Source organism: Nannobrachium achirus, assembly GCF_963921795.1.
Source record: "Nannobrachium achirus genome assembly, chromosome: 23".
Taxonomy (NCBI): Eukaryota; Metazoa; Chordata; class Actinopteri; order Myctophiformes; family Myctophidae; genus Nannobrachium; species Nannobrachium achirus.
Window position 1 is genome coordinate 19,782,148 of NC_137830.1, and position 19,887 is coordinate 19,802,034.

The 19,887-nt window shown below is 45.8% G+C and overlaps 1 protein-coding gene across 1 annotated transcript in view; it reads left to right on the top strand.

Moving 5' to 3' along the window:
• Nucleotides 1–9,014: 9,014 nt before the first annotated feature.
• Nucleotides 9,015–19,887, top strand: part of mdfic (MyoD family inhibitor domain containing) — a gene marked incomplete at its 3' end in the record, with an annotated part of 53,245 nt that continues 42,372 nt past the window's right edge. The window contains exons 1-2 of the mRNA XM_080754242.1: nt 9,015–9,123; nt 12,531–12,656. Coding sequence (XP_080610368.1) covers nt 9,018–9,123; nt 12,531–12,656 — 232 coding nt within the window. The 5' untranslated portion in view covers nt 9,015–9,017. The remainder of the gene's footprint in view (nt 9,124–12,530; nt 12,657–19,887) is intronic.

Consider the following 19,887-nt stretch of genomic DNA (forward strand, 5'->3'; position numbering starts at 1 on the left):
GGCAGACTTGTGGTAATGCTTATGAGAGTACCGGTATATGCAAATGTGTGTTTGTGTGTGTGTGTGTGTGTGTGTGTGTGTGTGTGTGTGTGTGTGTGTGTGTGTGTGTGCGTGTGTGCGTGCGTGCGTGCGAGCGAGCGTGCGTTTTGTCCTTCTCTCCCAGCTCGCTCGACCGAGGGGCCTCCGGACAAAGTGGTTGTGTTTTGTTCCCTTGGTTCAGTGCATGCGGGGCATCAAAGCCCTCTGAGACTGCAACAGTGATTCATAGTTCATACACTCCAGTTGAGTCGAGAAGAAGTGCACGCAGTGTTGATGATATACAGCAGTGCACACTATGTGCATGTTGTGCACGCGCAGTGGCGTCAGTTCACCAAAAGCTAGGGTATGGCAAAAATGGGAGTCCTCATGGAAAAGAGGCATTACATTTTGTATAACACGGTTCTATTGTGAAAATAGCAGATCTACATGCTCACAACGCCTCGCTGAGCATGTAGATCGGCTATTTTCACAATGTCTGAAAAAAACAAGTTTTTACAGTTTATTTTCCCAGGTTTCTAAGGTTTCTTGGGCTGGATATGGCAGCCTGGAACGGTTGTTCAAGTGCAGCTAAACTTGGCATGTTAGTAAATGTGCCACAATTAACAATAATGCATTGCACCTGTGCAGCTGACCTGCGGAACCTGGGAATATACCATTCTGTCAAGATGGGGAGAATACAAGTGTGGAGAATAAGTGACCATTTTGTCAAATTTTGCATTTGTAGTTATTTTACTGTAATTTAACAACATAATAACCAGCACAGATAGACAAAGAGACATTCATGGATTTATATTTAAAAGTAACTTTTATGTTTCCCCCTGGACCCAGGGTATGGCAGCTGCATACCCCTGCCATACCCAATTGACGCCCCTGTGCACGCGTGTGGTAACGGCGTCAGAGAGGCCCGGGGAAGAAGGACAGAGACATCCACAACGTGTTGCGCTTTGGCGGAGCAGGCAGAGGCAGCACTCCTTCTCCTCCAGCTTAAGAGAGGATTAGTCTCGTCAGCGGTGCGTGCGTCGCCCGCCGGCAGCCCAAGCCCCGCGCATGCATGCATCTAGCAGCTCTCTCGACTCCCCTCGCTCTCTCCGCTTCTCCTCGCTCCCCCGCTCGGCCCGCCCGCCCGCCACTGCCACTACACACTCCAGCAATCAGGCAGGCTGCCAAACAACACACAGATGAAGTCAACAGAGAGGAGACGCTCCTCTCTCTCTCTCTCTCTCTCTCTCCCGTGTCTTCTGAGATGTGACTGCGACAGATGCAACGACAACCAGCGCCGCTTGACACGCGGTGACAGCCCCGCCGCGTGTACACACTTGGACTTATTTTGAAGAGGGGAGACGAAGATGGAGGATTGTGCGTGTGTGTGTGTGTGTGTGTGTGTGTGTGGCATCCAACTGTATACACATGATCACACACACACAAGATAATGTTTGTCAGCAGCGGCGGCGGTGTCAGCGTTGCGCGGGAAGAGGGGAAAGGGAGATCGAGAGGAACGCAAGACGGTGTGGTTGTCGTCAACAACCACGCCGTCTCGCGTTCCTCTCGAGGGGCGTCACAAGGGGGGGGGAGAGAGTGGGACTGGGTTACTAGAGCCCAAGGTGGAGGGGCCTTAATTATTTTATACTTTAACGATTGAAAAATTGCAGATATACAAGCTCACAGCGCTGCAAGCTTTGTAGAGCTTGTAGATCTGCTCTGAAAAGTCGTGAAAATATTTTGTACTGTATTTTTTAAGCGAGGGGGGGGGGGGTCCGTGGTCAAATACATATCATTTTGGGGGTCCTTCACATGAAAAGTTTCGAGCACCACTGACAAACATAGGTTTTTAAAAAAAAAAACCTTAGAAGGATTTGAAATATTCAAAGACTTTTCACGATTTTTCAAAAATAGCAGATCTACAAGCTCGTCGTATATCTGCTATTTTTCCCATTTTTAAAGCACAAAAGAACGCGCAATAATGCGTCCCCCAGTCTAAATGGGTTAAAGCCCCTCCCCCTATGAAGAACATTCATGGGGGGCCCCGCAGTGAATCCTTGTACCCAGGGCCCAGAATTTGGTGCAACACCCCTGGTTGCTGATGTTACGGCGCTGTCATGCACGCAGGAAAGCTCAAACGATCCCTGCGCATAGGAGGAACCCCCACACATACAGTACATACAGCATGTTTTCAACTATTCCATCGCTGGCCTTGGGAGCCCATTACCCCAGGGCTCCACTGGCGGCGTCGCGCTGCTCTGCGACTTGACGCCGTCATTGACGCCGTCACTTTGACGTCCGACCGGCTCCACAGCAGCACAGCGGCTGTGACTGTGATTCATTCTATGGCCAATACAGCCCATTTCCAAAACAACATGAAAATCACTTTCAAACAAGAATAAAACTATTTGTGACCTGAATGTGAACGTATAGAGCACACTATGTTCACAGCAGAGAGCAGCAATGCACCACTGACCAGTTTGTTTTGTCATGATTATAGCCTGTTGTAGTCTATTTATACATAATTTACATAAAAAAATATGCTAGGATTTTTGGGACATCTAGTCACCCTTGTGAATGGATAGCCAACAGCAGAAACGCACGTATATAGCCTACATTTAAATATACAAAGCATTTATTCATATTTTATACATGCCTGGACGTTGTGGACGCTGTCAAAAAATTGAACCGGGGCGATTTCCGAGTTTGGACGCCGTCACCGGAGCGTCCGACGTTGACGTCGCCGTCGGCAGTGGAGCACCCTTCATTGATTAAAAACGGGAGCGTTCCCAACGTTGACGTTGACGCGACGCTCGACGCGCCCGGTGGAGCCGGGGGGTTACACAGCAAAGACTCAGTTTCATTTAAGCCCAGGGGTGTCCAAACTCCAAAGTGCAGCCCGGGAGCCAAATGCAGCACGAGGACAAATTTTAATGCGGCCCCACACATTCATTAATAAATTGTATTACAAACGGCCCGCAGGCACCGTCAAACAAGAATATTTTCGCAGAGTATCCACGGTAACATGTCATTAGGTCGAACATCCTTTGGATCGACCACCAAACTCTAACCCAAACCCTAATCCTAACCTCAGTAAAACTATGCCTAACTCTAACCCTAACCCTAAACCTAACCTCAGTAACCATGACGCGGGTGATTTTCTAACCTGCCGACGCTCGCGGGTGATTGTCTAACCTGCCGACACTCGCGGGTGATTGTCTAACCTGCCGACGCTCGCGGGTGATTGTCTAACCTGCCGACGCTGTTCGACCCAACGGGAGTTCGACCTATGGGGCAGTCCCCGTATCCAGAACTTTCCAACATCCATCGTGCATTGCGCAGAAGGTGTGCGGCAGCTTCCGGCGCCGCAGCCGAGTGTGATCTACAAGCTCACAGCGGTTGCATCTGCGACGCGGCGTGAGCTTGTATGTCTGCTGTTAACCGGAAGTGTCCCACAGATAATGCTACAGTAAATTCTCGCGGAAACAGGTGGATAACTTGTCAGGATTACTTGTTCCCTGTTGTCTCATTCTGAAACGGTCAAAGAAAGGCTATTTTATTGTATTTTTTTTATTTTTTTAACTTGCACGTTTGGTTACATTTGGTAATGTGAAATAAGAGTTATTTGTGTTTTGTTCAGAGCACACACCTGACAAAAGACCATTGATATTAAATATTGACGAAATTGTTTAAATGCAATGCATATGTATAATGTATGTGACTTTGTTATGGCCCGAAAGTACATAGCCTATGTCAGGAGATAGAGTCGACCTTTGGGTGTTTTAATATTTTCTAATGTGGCCCCCTTTGAAAAACGTTTGGACACCCCTGGCCTATACTATAATGCCATTCTTTCCTGGCGTCCCTTTTTCCCTCTACACCAGTTTTTTATTTCAAGGACTCTGAGAGTGTACAAATGGCATTGTACACTCTAAGAGTTACAGATCCGTAACTCAAGGATCCTTAGGGTCCCTGGAACCACAGCTCTACACCAAATCTCTTGGCCGAAAATAGCTGATTTACAAGCTCACCACACGTCACGTTGCTACAAGCGTTGAGAGCTTGTAGATCTGCTATTTTCACCTATAGAGTAGCAAAGTTTGACGTCATTTACACATTCTACCTGGTTCACGTTCCCCCCCCCCCCAAATCTGAATTCCCATAGTCTTTTTTCTGTATCGCGTCATAAGAACTGTGTTCCAAACATAAACAAATGATCTCAGCGGTTTGACTCATATGGATATAAAAAATCAACTGATGGTGACTAATGTTACAGTCGCCGAATTAGTTACATTTTCACCAGAAACGGACTGTATCAAAGTGTCTGACTATCATAAACGATACGGAGTCACCTCCCCGACAATATCGCAGAGACAGTTTGTTTATTTTTGAACCACAATTGTGTTATTCTCCATAGAGAAATTACTTCTGTGAACCGGGGGATGAGCGAGTGACGTCATGACTCCGTTACTCTATAGCAGGGTTCCCCAATTATAGTTTTCCCCAAGGGCTGAATTATGTCTAGCCAGTCTAGGGTACCAAGCCGAGGGCCACAACATTGGGTGACGGTGGCGTTCCCGCTACTCCAGCGACAGTTCAGATATCGTTGTTGTCGGGTGAAAATCTTGTATGTCCAAAACCGTTCGTTTTGCATTTACGGTATCATTTTAAAAATGATTTAAACTAGTGAAAACAGCCGATCTACAGGCGTTGTGTGCTTGTAGATCTGCTGTTTTCACTACTTTTGTGCGACGGCCTTGTATGAAGAAGCTTAACTTCTTAACTTTGCTTAACTTCTTAACTTTGCGAAAGAACGTACAAATTTGGAGATACGAGGTTTCCACCCGACAATGATGATATAGTGTTGTTGCTGCTCTTATACAGTACCACCATTATTACTGGGGTTGGTGGGGGCCAGACAGTAGCCCCCTGCGGGCCGCAAATGGCCCGCGGGCCGCCTATTGGGGTACCCTGCTCTATAGCGTTCACCCCAGGATAGCGACGCTAGAGTTGGCGTGGCGGTTGAACCATCATACCCTTCATCCGGAGACCCCTCCCACCTCCATAGCTCTCAAAATCTGCGTCCGCATTGCCACCCAAATGAAAGCACTGCCTGATGGTAAACGGAGCTCTCGGCCTCCAACGGGTGGTGGTGGGGTTGGGGGTTGTGGGGAGGGATGGGGATGGGGTGGGACTGCGGGGGTGAGGGGGTGTCTGTATCCAGGTAATTACTGTCTGAGGGTGCACAGAGGCCCTCTGTGATTACACATCAGGCCTGTAATGGATTCAACACTTATAAACGGAATGGAAAGGGAGAGTGTGTGTGTGTGTGTGGGGGGGGGGGGGGGAGGGGAGGTAGGAGGTGTGTGTGCCGCATTCGGCCTAAATTATGCTCCGCGCGCTACGGTGTCGCGCGCTGAAACACCAGATGCACAAGCTCACAGCGCGTTGCGGGCGTGGCGCGCCGTGAGCTTGTATATCGCCACTGTCATCCGGCGAATTCTAAATCTGGCTTTACTCTGCTCTTTCCCGTCGCAAGGCGAGGGGACGCGGGTGGGCAGGCGGGGGAGGGGGGGGGGCTAGGTGGGATGGGGTGGGGCGGGGCGGTTGGAAGGTAGGCATATCTGCAAGATGGATTACGCAGGGTTTGCCGAGTTCACCATTGACACAGATTCATCGTAAATCATTATGCCGGGGACCCGGAGTGATTTCTGCATTAGGAGCTGAAAATGGAGTTCAGCCAGTCAATGAGGGAGGGCATATTTCACATCAATCACCTCCACACTTCCATGTTAGCCGGGCTTAAATCTCACTTATACTGTTACCAATAGGGTTCAATGGCTATGATGGCAATCAGAAAGACACTACACTAACAATAGCCCGGTGACTGGCTGTATATAGGGGACACTGCATGGGCCTCCCGCGCCATTTATCTAAAGTGAATTATATATGAACTGAAAACGGAGGGATCTGAGACGATGACGTTGTAGATCTCACAGGGACCAAAGAACTGCCGCTATCTAGGTTAAAGTTTGAGTATGTATATTATCACGGCTGTTTCTAGGTTGTACCAAAGTGCCGTTTTAGTTAACTGCATGCAGGAGGACTGCGTGCATGTTAACTAACTTGGAAAGTCAGTCCCGCTGGAGCAGGTTCACTCCAGGATTAGCATGCTCATCATGGGGCTGTTAAGGCAGAATTTAAGTGCTTGGATTCAAACAGATACCTTCTTTTTTCTTATCCCGGGCCCTACATATTTTTTTTAGATGATTTGGGCCTGAAATGAAGCATAGGTGTATTGGAATTGGTCCATTTGATAGCCTCCACACACATCGCATATGAAGGGACAATCTTGCATTTCAAACTATATGCCAAATATTGTTGATATTTGTTACTCCACTGCAATCATTTTAACTTTGATTTTTAACTTGACTTCAGTTCTATAAGCTGATAGTTTCAAAATGTTTCACTCAATCTAATTAACTGCAATATATAATTATTTTGCTATGATTCTCTGATTTAATAGGAAAAAAAGCTAAAATCCCAGACGACTCAGCTCTATTCAAAATGGGTCACGTAGGTTAAACTGCCAAGCAGGGACGTGCTGGCCATTGGGAAAAGCGGGACAACTCCCGAACGGCTGGTCCATTCCAGGCCGGCCATTAGGAAAAAAATACAAATAAAATGTCAGCCTTCGTTCCATTTCGGGAGCTGGGCAGCCAACAAAGTAAATCGTCACTGTCGGGCAGAAACCTCGTATCTCCAAGTTTCAAATTTGTAATTTTTTTTCGCAAAGCAAAGCCCTGCTTCATCATGCAAGGCCGTTGCACAAAACTAGTGAAAACAGCAGATAAGAAAATTGTTACTTTTACTGAATAAATAAAAAAGCAAGACTTGTAACTTGAGTATTTACTTGCGCCAGCAGAGCATGCAAGTACTGCGTTCGGCTGCGTATCTACTGTAGGTAGGTAGGTAGCTGTGTGTGTTTTAGCCCGTAGCGGCTACGGCGTAGCCCAATCAGGGACCAGCGTTTCTTGCAGCGTCATCATTAGCAGCCAATGAGGGACCAGCATTCATTCCTGGTGATGCCAGTGGTGAGCGCACCTCATGGCACGCTCTGCTGGCGCACAAGTAGGGTATGGCCTACTTGTGCACAAGCCGCAAGTTGGCACCTCGACAGAGCGCAGTTCTCACGGGCGTCACAAGGGGGGGAGGGAGTGGGACTGAGTTACTAGGGCCCAAGGTGGAGGGGCCTTAGTTATTTTATACTTTAGCTATTGAAAAATAGCAGATCTACAAGCTCACAGTGCGGCACTGGGTGCCGCGCTGCGAGCTTGTAGATCTGCTATTTTTTGAAAAGTTGTGAAAATGTGTGCAAATCTTTAAGTGAACATTTGTAACTCAAATTTTGCTTCTGGGGGGTCACCGGAACTACATATTTTGAGATGGGGGTCCGTGGCCAAATACATATCATTTTGGGGGTCCTTCACATAAAAGAGTTTGAGCACCAGTGACACAGAAACATAGGTGTTTTCAAAAAACCTTAGAAGTATTTGAAATAGTCAAAATGTTCACATTTTTCAAAAATAGCAGATCTACAAGCTCGCAGCGAGGCACTCGGTGCCGCGCTGCGAGCATGTAAGATCTGCTATTTTTCAATAGCTAAAGCACAAAATAATGCGTTCCCAGTCTAAATGGGTTAAACCCCCTCCCCCTATGAAGAACATTCATGGGGGGCCCGCAGTGAATCCTTGTACCCCCAGGGCCCAGAATTTGGTGTGACACCGACCCCTGGCAGTTCTAGTTCTATATTGTGTTAATTGTTACTTTTACTAAATAGGCCTATAAAATAAATAAAAAAGCAAGACTTGTAGGGATATAACTTGAGTGTTTCTAATTTGTGGCAGGCCTATAATAGCTAGGCTGCTTAAAAAAGAAAAGAAAAAAAATAAACCAGAGTTGTTCTTCCAGGCCAGCACATGCTGTGTAAAGGACTGCGTGCATCTGGCGGGGAGCTGCTTTGCTGCTGGCTGCAGGAATCCGGATATGATGAAAATGTTGCAGTCCAACAACTATCCTAAGACCACAGCAAACTACCAACCGTTGCTGCACGCCGTCGATCACCAGTCCCAGTGAGGATTACTGCTGCTGTTGTCGTTTATTATGGTTACCACCATCACCCTCCATCATCAACAACAACTGGAATAAACGGGATATAATAGCCTACATCGATCGTTGTTGTCGGCGCAAAACAAAGTTTTGTACACACAACTTTTTCCCCAGCAAAAAAAGTTTCTCCCTGGGAAGAAGCGCTGTTTTACCGCGGGACTTGAGGATGGGTGAGAGTCGGAGCTGAAGCAAAGGGAGTTGTCATGTTTGAAAGGTACGCTGCTTTAGAATAATAATAAACACACATGTTTTGATTCTGATTACCATAAATGAATCCTAATGTGTTGTCCGTCGTACGAGCGTGCCGCTTGCGGAAATCAACGGATCTGACTATACAAGCTGACAACGGTTATTTTTCGGCAAGCGACACGGGTTCTTATGAATTAATTAAGCTTGGTTATAAATATAACGAGTCTCATGATGATGAATTGACCGCGATGTCGTGCGAGGTGTTCGACAATAGTTTATTTATGTGAAGCCAGACGGGCGAGAAAAAAAGTTTTAACGACTGGTTGACGTCACTTTCTCCAACTCACGCGCACACGCACACACACACACACACACACACACACACACTGCTCACACACACCCGTCTTTATTATGGTTATCATCAACTTATCGACCGATCTGATCAGCATCCTTGCTCTTTTCGCGTTTGCTTAAACTTTTTGCGTGCCGTGTCTTTGAAGTGTAATCAATCAAGTCCCGTTCACTTTTCACAGCAGCGCCGAAGGCAGGGGAAGAAGGGAGGAACTTATTCGACTGTGTATGTGTGTCCGCGTGCGCGTGTGTGTGCGTGCGCGTGGGTGACCTGACAAGACAGCTGTCTCATGTCCAAAGAGACGGTCCTACCTCCAGAGGGGGCCCGGCGGGGTCCACCAGGGCAGCAAGACCCCAACCAGGAGGAGACCAACCCCCTTCTGTCCAACTCACAGGGTAAGGTCATCCCTGTGTTCCATATGGGCTCTGTGTTCCATTATGGGTTTTGTGTTCCATATGGGTTCTGTGTTCCATATGGGTTCTGTGTTCCCTGGGTTCTGTGTTCCATATGGATTCTGCTTCCCCTGTGTTCTGTTTTCCCTGGGTTCTGTGTTCCATATGGGTTCTGTGTTCCATATGGATTCTGCTTCCCCTGTGTTCTGTTTTCCCTGGGTTCTGTGTTCCATATGGTTTCTGTGTTCCATATGGATTCTGCTTGCCCTGTGTTCTGTTTTCCCTGGGTTCTGTGTTCCATATGGGTTCTGTGTTCCATATGGCTTCTGTGTTCCCCTCATACCTTAGGGTCAGGGTTAGGAACTTAGGAACCTTTAGCTTTTAGGGTTGTGACCGGGACCCAGAGCAGTGATGGCTGAGTGGTTAGTGTCCATACCTAGGACTCCGGAGACCCCAGAGGTCGCAGGTACGATTCCCCGCTCCAGCTATCACTGCTCCCCCCCTCGCGCTCCTTGTGGGCTGCACTGGGTTCAGCTGGGTTAAGCTGAAAAAAAAAAGCAGCTGGGTTGGGCTGCGATACCCGAATTTCCCTCGCGGGAGGAGTAGGTAACTATCATTATCATTAACATATCATATCATTAACCCGGGTAACATGGATACACCCCCCCTGCCAGCAAACCCTAACAGTTCAGTTCTCTGAATTGGGTTTTCGAATTGGACATTACGTTACAGCTGAATGTGAGCTCAGCTGATAATGATAATGCTTTTCTTTTCTTGCTGTTGATCATAATCATCATCAGTGTGAATCATGTCTCTCCCTGTGTGAGTTAGTTAGTGTACACTGTGTTCCTTTGCAAACTGCTATTTTTCCCACGCCTGAAAATACACGGAAACACAGTTATAAACACTTAGATTTATGTTGCCTACGGTATGTGGCCAAGTAGTTGTGGGTGGGCGGGCGGGCGGGCGGTCGGGTGGGTGGGGGTTTATGTGAATAGTCAGTATAGACTGGATGAAATTATAAAGCAGTACAATTGGCATGTCAACATGAATGAATACATTTATGAAGAGGAATAACAACAACCTGGTTAGCTCCTCCTTTGAAATTATTATTCCTTTGGCCATAGTACACACACACATCTACTCCTACTGTACTGTATATAGCACCATTAGCCATGAATCATGATGTTTTTCTTTTCTCTCCCCCGATAAAGATTGAAGTAACCGACTATAACCATTGGCCAATTATAGTTTTTAATTAACTTTCTAGTTGCCCGGTGCGATTATCACATGTAAAATAAGCTCCCGTTCCCTCCCCACTGCCCCCCCACTCCCCCCCCTTTTTTCATTTTTCTTCAAACAAGCAATGGACCATTCACCATACTATTTATACTGAGTATCATTACGGCACTGTCAAAAAATAGCAAAGTAGGACAAAGTAAGCAATCAGTGCGACTGGTGGATTGCGAATGGATTTTCACTGGACCTTCAAAAGGCACTCTCAGTTAAGACTGGACCCCTCCTCCCTCTCCCCCCCCCCCCCCCCCCTGCCCCCCCCCCCCCTCTCTCTGGGGACTGTGGATGTACTGAGAATAGACCAATTTATTTCTAACTGTGATCACTAAATACCGCGATGCATCACGCAGCGCTGCTGCCACCGCCACCACTGGCGTTGCCGCTATAGGCATCTGTGCATCGATCTCGGCCGTCACGCCGGGGCTAAAGATTCACCATACATCAGCCCCGGGCTGGGATTGTGCCATATCTATCTCGAGCTAGCGAGGCCCCGCGCGCGCTCCCTTCCAACTCCGCCCGCCATCCATCATTGCTTACAAAACAAGGGCCCGTTGCAGCAGTCGGAACAAACGCATCAACACTCCCCGGCTTTGGTGAACGCTGTTGTTAATGTTTTGCTGAATCATTGCTCACTGTTTTTCCCTCTTTTCTCTCTCTCTCTCTCTCTCTCTCTCTGTCTCTCTCTCTCTCTCCTGTGATCTTTGCGAGGGGAAGCAAGTATTAGACTAGAGCTTTTAGAGCTCCAAAACACGAGAGGAACTCGGCATACTGAAACCACAAGCAGGATCTGTGAGCAGGCGACTGGCACTGAACCAGTGAATAAAGTCATTGTGGCCGCCTTATTTACGGAACAAAGCCGCATTGTGTGCAGTGAATCAAGAGGCAGTCAAGTTCTGGTGTCAAGATGTCCAAAAAAACAAGGATCCGAATAGGAGAAGTGACTGAAGCTGTCTCTCTCTCTCTCTCTCGGGTTTTCTGTGCTGCAGCTATCGGGGCCCAGTGTTTCGTGTTGCATACTTACTTTTTCCAGTTTAGATGAATGCTGCCTTTATGGCTGTAAAAAGCGCTTGGCAGGTAGAGCACGCCCGGGAGCAGAACGAGAGCAAATAGGATCCAGAAATCTGGCGCTTTCACCTGAACCGCCCCACCATGTTGTGCAACTATATTCGCCAAGGGCCTGTGTTTTATCTGGCAAAAAGAACATATAAGCGGTGCACAGGCCTGCACCTCTCTGGCGTGTCTCGCCGCTGTCCCTGACATTATGTCCGCAGTGGAGGCTTACCCCGCGCTCAAGAGTTTACATGTGTTTTGGAAGAAGGGCTGTAATGCCCCTTAACCCATTCAGGCCTAGAATTATTGAATGCTTTAACCAGTGAAAAATAGCAGATATACAAGCTCACAGCGCGGCACCGAGTGCCGCGCTGCGAGCTTGTAGATCTGCTATTTTGGGAAAAAGTCGTGAAAATGTGTGCAAATCTTTGAATATATGTATTTTCAAAGCGAACGTTTGTAACTCAAATTTTGTTTCTGGGTGGTCCCTGGAACTAAATATTTTGAGATGGGGGTCTGTGGCCAAATACATATCATTTTGGGGGTCCTTCACATGAAAAAGTTTGAGAACCACTGACATATTAGTCTCTCAAGAACATACTAACTGAGCTCCATTTAAGTGAAAAGGACCTTTTCTTTGACGATGGCTGGCCAGATTGCTGAGATAGAAACATAGGTTTTTAAAAAAATCTTAGAAGGATTCAAAAGACACTTATAGAATCGGGTCAAAATTCAAATTTTCACGATTTTTCAAAAATAGCAGATCTACAAGCTCGCAGCGCGGCACTCGGTGCCGCGCTGTGAGCTTGTATATCTGCTATTTTTCAATAGTTAAAGCATAAAAAATGATACACAAAATGTGTACCCGTTCTATATGGGTTAATTTAGAACAGTCACGTTTTTATCGGGATACCATTGAAATAAACAACCGGATGAGTTTGTTTGTCCATGTTGCTCGTCCCCACTGTTAACTCCATTGCAGTTGTCTCTGTCACGCACACACAGTCATACACCCTTCTCTATCCATAACATAACACCATTCCCACCGTTCCCTTCGATCCCAGATGCCCGTGACACCGACTCATCAGGAACTGCAACGCCACCCAAGACCGCATCGCCCCGGGGCGCCGCCACTGAAGGACCGAGTTCCGTCACCGAGGGGACGCCTGGCCATTGTGAGCCTGTACGAAGTAAGTGTTCACAAGCTGGAACAAAGCTGTTGGTAGATGGCAGGATGTCCTGTGTGTGTTATTTCAGTGAAGACGACAATGACCAGCTACGCGGCACAAAGACTGACACATTCACCTTGTTTAGTGAGATGGCACTGCGCTTGTATCCAAAACTGTTGGAGCTGGGAGCTTAGCAACGCTTGTGTGCTTTTTGCGACATTAAACGGGCCTCGCCCGTCCAGGTGTCAGTTGGTGTGTTGCGTTCTGACAGCGTCTGCAGAGCAGGGCATGTACTGCGCGTTCCGAATGCGCCCTCGGCTGGTCCAACTAAAACATTAGGCTTGGCCTTTCCCAAATAAAAGTATCAAGATAGCATTAAGGCCTTGTGGCACGGCCTTGGAAGTGTAAGCGCTAGCATGCACGCTCTCTCATTCTAGCTTAATGACCAAGACTTGGCCGGGTCTCTGCGCACGGCTTCTCCGTTCCAAGCCGCAACGCTGTGTTGTGGGAGGGAGGAAATCCTGTGGCGGTTTTGGCCTCTCTGACTCTCTGCGGACCACTGATTGCAGTTTAGCCACAAGTGTTTTGTAGCCGAAACCAAATATTTACCTGTGGGAGAAGAGTAGCCCTGCCTTGGCTGAAGGTGTTTTGATTCGCCATGTGGGGACAGGTTGTTACACCAGTCCAGGGTTCCAGTTGTCCGGATTTAACATGAAGCAAAGACGGAACTAAAAGTTCCCATGATTGGCCGCTAGTGGTACCAAAAGCAATATGTTCTCCATATGATTCCATTCATTTCCCCCAAACTTTTACATTAGATTTTCTTACCTTAATAAACATTGTCATAAATACATTATGGTTCCTGTCGCTAGTTTAAAGCCTTGTTTCAATCATCATGCTATGGGTTTTGTGAAAATATGATCCCATTTATTTATATAATTGATGTTATAGCAAGGTATGCTGTAGGAGGGGCTTGTGATCAAAGGCTTGTGATGATTCCTCTTTGTGTGCTTTATTTTCGGCAGGCTCAACACATTTACCCAAGTATCCCTGCGGTTGCATGTGACCGTTGGCAGCCAATAGCATTCCTTGGGTACCATTAAAACAATGATGGCTGACACCCACATGAGGGCAAAAAGAGCTTCATTTTCACACGATTTTCACGCGGTTCCCACCTTCCATATTTTTTACGGTCTATGGGCCTCTGGCACAATGGCAGCCTTCTGCATTTCACAGAATTCCACCTCAGTGTTGTAAAGTAACTAAGTACCTTTACTTAAGTATACTGTACCTAAGTACTTTTACTTTATACTGGAGTATTTCCAAATTTCTGTACTTTTATTTCTACTCCACCACATCTCAGAGGCAAATATTGTACTTTTACTCCACTTCAATCATTTGCTAACTTTAGTTACAAGTTACTTTGTAGTAGGCCTGTCCTCTAAAAATCGACGAATCGACGCGTCGTTTTAAGCCCCCGGAATCGACGCCAATTGTTTGAGTCGAGCCGTCAAAAATATATAATTTTTTTTAATCACACACCAGTATACTGTGGTGCGGTATGAGAGCGCTGGACTGTGACTGTCATGTAATTCTTATTGAGTCCATACTTCCTACTACTAGACTTAAAAATAAAATCAGTTCACGTGATTTGAAAGTTGCCTTGATCATATAACAGGCAGCTCTTATTTTGAAGTGAACCGCTTGGAAAGGAAATGCGTCGACGAGTTGTTATTCTACTTGAGAGCTGGCCAAAGAAGCAGCAGAGCCAGCGCGATGCGCTTTCACTTTCACTGCCGTGGGTGTGTGGTGGTTGGACTCAGGCTGAGGAATAGCGACGGGCGAACTGTTTTCTTTTTATTATCTCGCACCAGATTGGCAACATAGCTCTTTTGATACAGCAGCGGTGCTCTGAGAAAATACAACTTGTGGAAATAATACACGACATGCTGTCAAAGAGATGCATTATTCTCTCCTCCGTTGTTCTACTCTGCTCCACAATTCACAATTACGCACGGCAAATTACGCACGGCTGGACGCAATCTTATCGTCATTAATGTCCAGTGTCCACCGCTATCATGTCTCAATATGCACGGTAGTTCATGGATCTAATTCACTTTAAAGGCTTAAAACATATTGCTGTTTTATTGTATTACGTTGACGTAGTTTAAAAGCTTAAAGCACCACTTTTTTTTCTTTTTTTTTTACATAAACGATTCGTCGACGCGTCGGATTAACCCCCGCGACTCGAATCGACTTGATAAATCCTGCGTCGAGGACAGCCCTACTTTGTAGATATTGATCATTATTGCAAAACATGCATTAACCACTTCAGCCCTATATACAGTACAGTATATTTCGTCCATTTGAAAATAGCTGATATACAAGCTCACAATGTGTTGCATCAAGACACACTGTGAGCTTGTAGATCTGCTATTTTCAAAATATATTTTTTTAAACTTTTTATACAATTGGAGACTCGAGAAACAGGACATTTTGCATAAGGAGTACTTTCTACTTTAAGTACATTTCGATGCCAATACTTTTGTACTTTTACTCATTTTGAATTCTGGACTCTTACTTGTAAGAGAGTAGTTCTACATTTGAGTCCTTTTTCCACCACTGGTCAACCTTGTGTGAAACTCTATAACCGGCTCTGGGGTAGGCTTTATATCAGATGTTATGGGAATGATTCCTACTTCTTCTCACTGCTGTGTCCGCATCTGCATCATGTCTAAACGTTTGTTCTCATGAAGTTAATATGGGAAACCTCATTACGTTGATGGGAAACTTCTCACTGTTTTGTATTCCCAGAGAGCATGGAAAAGTAGCGTGCTACACCCTATTTCCACAAGCTCCCCCGCCCCCCCCCCCCCTCGTAACTCTGAAATAATAGAAGCAACCTGCTCTCTCTGGAATGTACTAACATTCACCACCAACCACCACCGTCCGTCCGCGCCAACATAACGAACGGCGGTCGCCTCCCGGCACGTCGAGCTCTGACGCGTCGCCTTCTCGGTCGCGGGCGCGGAACGCACGTCCAAACGATAATAACCGGAGCGGTGAGTTTGTTGTGTCTCGCTCCCCACTGTGTCTCGTTATGTGACTTGATGCCGAACATATAGATCGCAGGTCAGACAAGGTAGCAGCCTGGAAAACTTGTGTGCGCTTTTATTGTTGCCTAAGAGAGGTGTCAAGCGAGGCTAATAGCGGCTGATTGCTTCCATCCCTGCGACCGCGTTGTACGCCATAATCAGGCCTGTGTTAGCGTTTGACACAACAGCTCTTTTTTTTTGCTTCTAGGTTGTTAACTTTTTTCCGAGGCGCCTTTTTCCTGCCTCTTCTATTTATTCATTTATTTATTTATTTTCTTTCTTCTGCTTTCTTTTATTTTTTTTGATCTTCTGCTTAATGACTTGCCAGTGGCTTGTTTACTGAAGCAGCGAGGAAAAAGGGATTTGGTTGCAAAACGACAGGGAAGAAAAAGTGTTTCTATCGGGAGGTCTCAATAAGCGTGGCAGGTGTTAGTGTGGAGCGTTGCGCTCTTGTGGTGGGAGGCGCCGGGTTCTTCTTTCATCTCGGGAGATAACAACACTTTTTTTCCTTTGTGCAGTAAGTGATGCCCCCCCTTTTCAACACGCGCACGCCCACAGCCAGGCACAACGTGGCTGGCAAGCTACCACTTGATTGAGAAAATTAAAACGGGATCTCGGCTTTTCAGATGATACGTTTGTATACTTAGGTCACATAGCGGGTGTAGTATGTAACAAATGGGGAGTCCACACATCAATAGAATGCAAACGAAAAGTAATTTATTTAAACTTAAAGGCAATAAACAAAATGGGAATGGACATAAACCACAGTGATTGAATAACTGGTAACTACTGTATCAGTAGTATGGAGCGTGTTCGTGTGTGTAAATGTAAACTGAAAATAATGAGTTAGTTTCCCCAGTTAGGCCCAGAGGCTGACAAACTACCCCAGCCGTCACACTACTAACCTGCAAGCTCACAACCAGGGATGGGACGATACGCGATATTATCGTTTATCGTGATAAAAAACACTCACGATGATCGTATCGTGGAGATTTCATTTATCGTGATATCGTCCTCCGTCATGCACTGGGATCAATTCACCTTTTATCTGCCGAGCTGCATATCCGGTACCACTTAAACCGTCTATTGGTAAAACGTACTTCTAATATACGTACTTGATACAGTCTTTTTTTTCACTCTCTATCAAATGTCTTTGCCAAAAAATAGCCAATCTACAAGCTCACAACGTGTCGCAAACACGACACGTTGTGAGCTTGTAGATTGGCCATTTTTTGGCAAATGTTCCGCCCCAGGATAATGGATTTTGATTATCGCGATAACATCGTACATCGCAATTTCTTTTTGTCACAATAATCGTGACATATATGACATTTTCATATGGTCCCATCCCTACTCGCGACACGTGTGGGCTTGTAGTTCGGCTATTTCCGTTGTTCGTCCTACCTTGTGTTACCCTTGCTTACTGTAAAAAATCGCTCTGGATTAAGTGGTAAACAAAGTTTACCACTTAGAATCATCTAAACTTGATGTTGAGGGTGGTGCCGTTGACTTTGTGTCATGAAGCAGGCAGCGTAAGTCTGTGTGGATTGGTGGGTTGTAGGGCTGTCACGATATGACATTTTACATGACGATGAATTGTCACTCAAATAATTGCGATTAACGATTTAATTGTGTTTTTGTCGTTGATAATTACATTTCTGTTTAGCTTTTAGGCTTTGAAGTTGCACATGGCAGATATGACACATGACCTAAATATACAAAGAAATTATGGACATATTTGACAACTTTCTACTTAAAAAATAACATTGATAGTGGAAATAGCCGATCTACAAGCTCACAACGCGTCGCATCATAAAAAAAATATATATGAAACATTTTCAACATTCACGATTATGACGATTATGAAAAATAATCGCGATTATGTAAAATAATTGCGATTAGACGATTATGTAATAATTGTAACAGCCCTAGTGGGTTGCGGCTGCGCTGACCCTGTGGACGTGCATTGCTGCTGGGGGATAATTGAGAGCCTTCTTCGCCGCAGAAACAGGAAATCAATAGGAGATCATCTGCCTGCCTGCATCCTCCTGCCCCCCTCCATCTGTTTTCCGTCCATGCCTTCTGCGATGTTTCTCGCTTAGAACAAGAGGGAGGCCTTACTGAAGGGGGTTTCAACGTTTTTGGGCCCCAAAGCATACCGACTGGCAGGTCAAAATCTCAAGGCACAACTAGCCGATCATCAAGCTCACAATTCGTCACGATGCCACACATTATGAGCTTGTAGATTGGCTATTAAAGGTGTAGTTCACCCCCAAAATGACTTTTTTTTCCTACTGATTACTCATACCATAGACTTGAGTTCAATAATATATTCCTTTTGTATTTGTCACATTCCTAAGACAAAAATGTGATTATAGTAAATGTACCCCCATTGGTTCTGGATGGGGACCCGGATGCATGGCTCTGGATGGAGACCCAAATGCATGGCACTGGATGGGGAAAAAGGTAAGTTTACTATAATGACATTTTTGTCTTGGGAATGAGACAAAAACCAAAAAGAATATTATTGAACTCGGGTCTCCATGGCGTGAGTAATCAATAGAAAAGAAAGTCATTTTGGGGGTGAACTACTCCTTTAATGAAAATGAAAATAATTAATTACTTTTCCGCCTCTAATGACATGCCCAAAATGGCGATGCCAGGTTGAAATATATATATATTTTTTAGGGTAGAACTTGCCTCTGTATTGGGAAAATTAATATACGTGTGGTTGTCATAAGATCCTAAGACTCGGCACACCGCTAGGAAGCGCCGCCTTTACGGATGGCGTGTATACAGCACTGTAGGAAACACACTGTTCCACTTAACCACAGAGCAATTTCTGTTTACATGTGGCAACACTGTGTTGTTCGGGGAGTAATTAAACCATTTAGGCCTAGAGTTATTGAATGCTTTAACCAGTGAAAAATAGCAGATATACAAGCTCACAGCGCGGCACCGAGTGCCGCGCTGTAGATCTGCGAGCTTGTAGATCTGCTATTTTTGGAAAAAGTCGTGAAGATGTGTGCAAATCTTTGAATATATGTATTTTCAAAGCGAACGTTTGTAACTCACATTTTGCTTCTGGGTGGTCCCTGGAACTAGATATTTTGAGATGGGGGTCCGTGGCCAAATAGATATCATTTTGGGGGTCCTTCACATGAAAAGGTTTGAGAACCACTGACATAGTAGTCTCTCAAGAACAGACTAACTGAGCTCCAGTTGAAGTGTAAAGGACCTTTTCTTTGACGATGGCTGGCCAGATTGCTGACATAGAAACATAGGTTTTTTCCAAAAATCTTAGAAGGATTCAAAAGACACTTATAGAATCGGGTCAAAATTGTAATTTTCGCGATTTTTCAAAAATAGCAGATCTACAAGCTCGCAGCGCGGCACTCGGTGCCGCGCTGTGAGCTTGTATATCTGCTATTTTTCAATAGTTAAAGCATAAAATAATGATACACAAAATGTTCTAAATGGGTTAAACCATGCCTCCGCCGTGCAAAACCTCAAACAAACCTTGCACAAAAAAAAAAAAAAACTGCTTACAGTGCGACCTACAAAGCGGATCACTTCAAGGCATAAGCATGCTATTTAGAATTTCCCTCTGCCAGTTTAGCAGGTGGAACATATGCACAGGTATTGAGAGCACAGCCAGCACTCGTTTTTTTATTTTTATTTTTTTATCCAGGTCTGTGAGTGGAGATGGCAATTAAACCGGCTGGAAATTTACCTGACAAAAATGTATGCTGGCGACGGCTGGCTGGCTGGCTGGGGCTGCTTGGGAGCTCTTGGCTTCGTTGCCGGCCGGCTGGCGGGTAACCAGGCCTCATTTGAGAGCTCCGGTCCATTCCTAAAAAAACCCAGTCGGCTTGTAAAATAGTGAGAGGGGCTAGTTAAATTTGGGGATTAGCGAGCCACTGCGGTGGCCTGTTGATAGACAGCAAAATAGGTTCCCCATCCCCTGCCCTAGCTTGGGAGCGTGTCGCAATTTCGACGCGCCGATAGTTCGACTTAGGGATCGCGAGATTTCGGCGCCGCTGTTTCGACGGCACCCTTTTTCGAAAAAAAGGACGCCAATGTTTCGACACGACAACTGTCCTACACGACAACAGTTCGACAAGACGGCACGGTATTTCGACAATGAAAAAACAAGT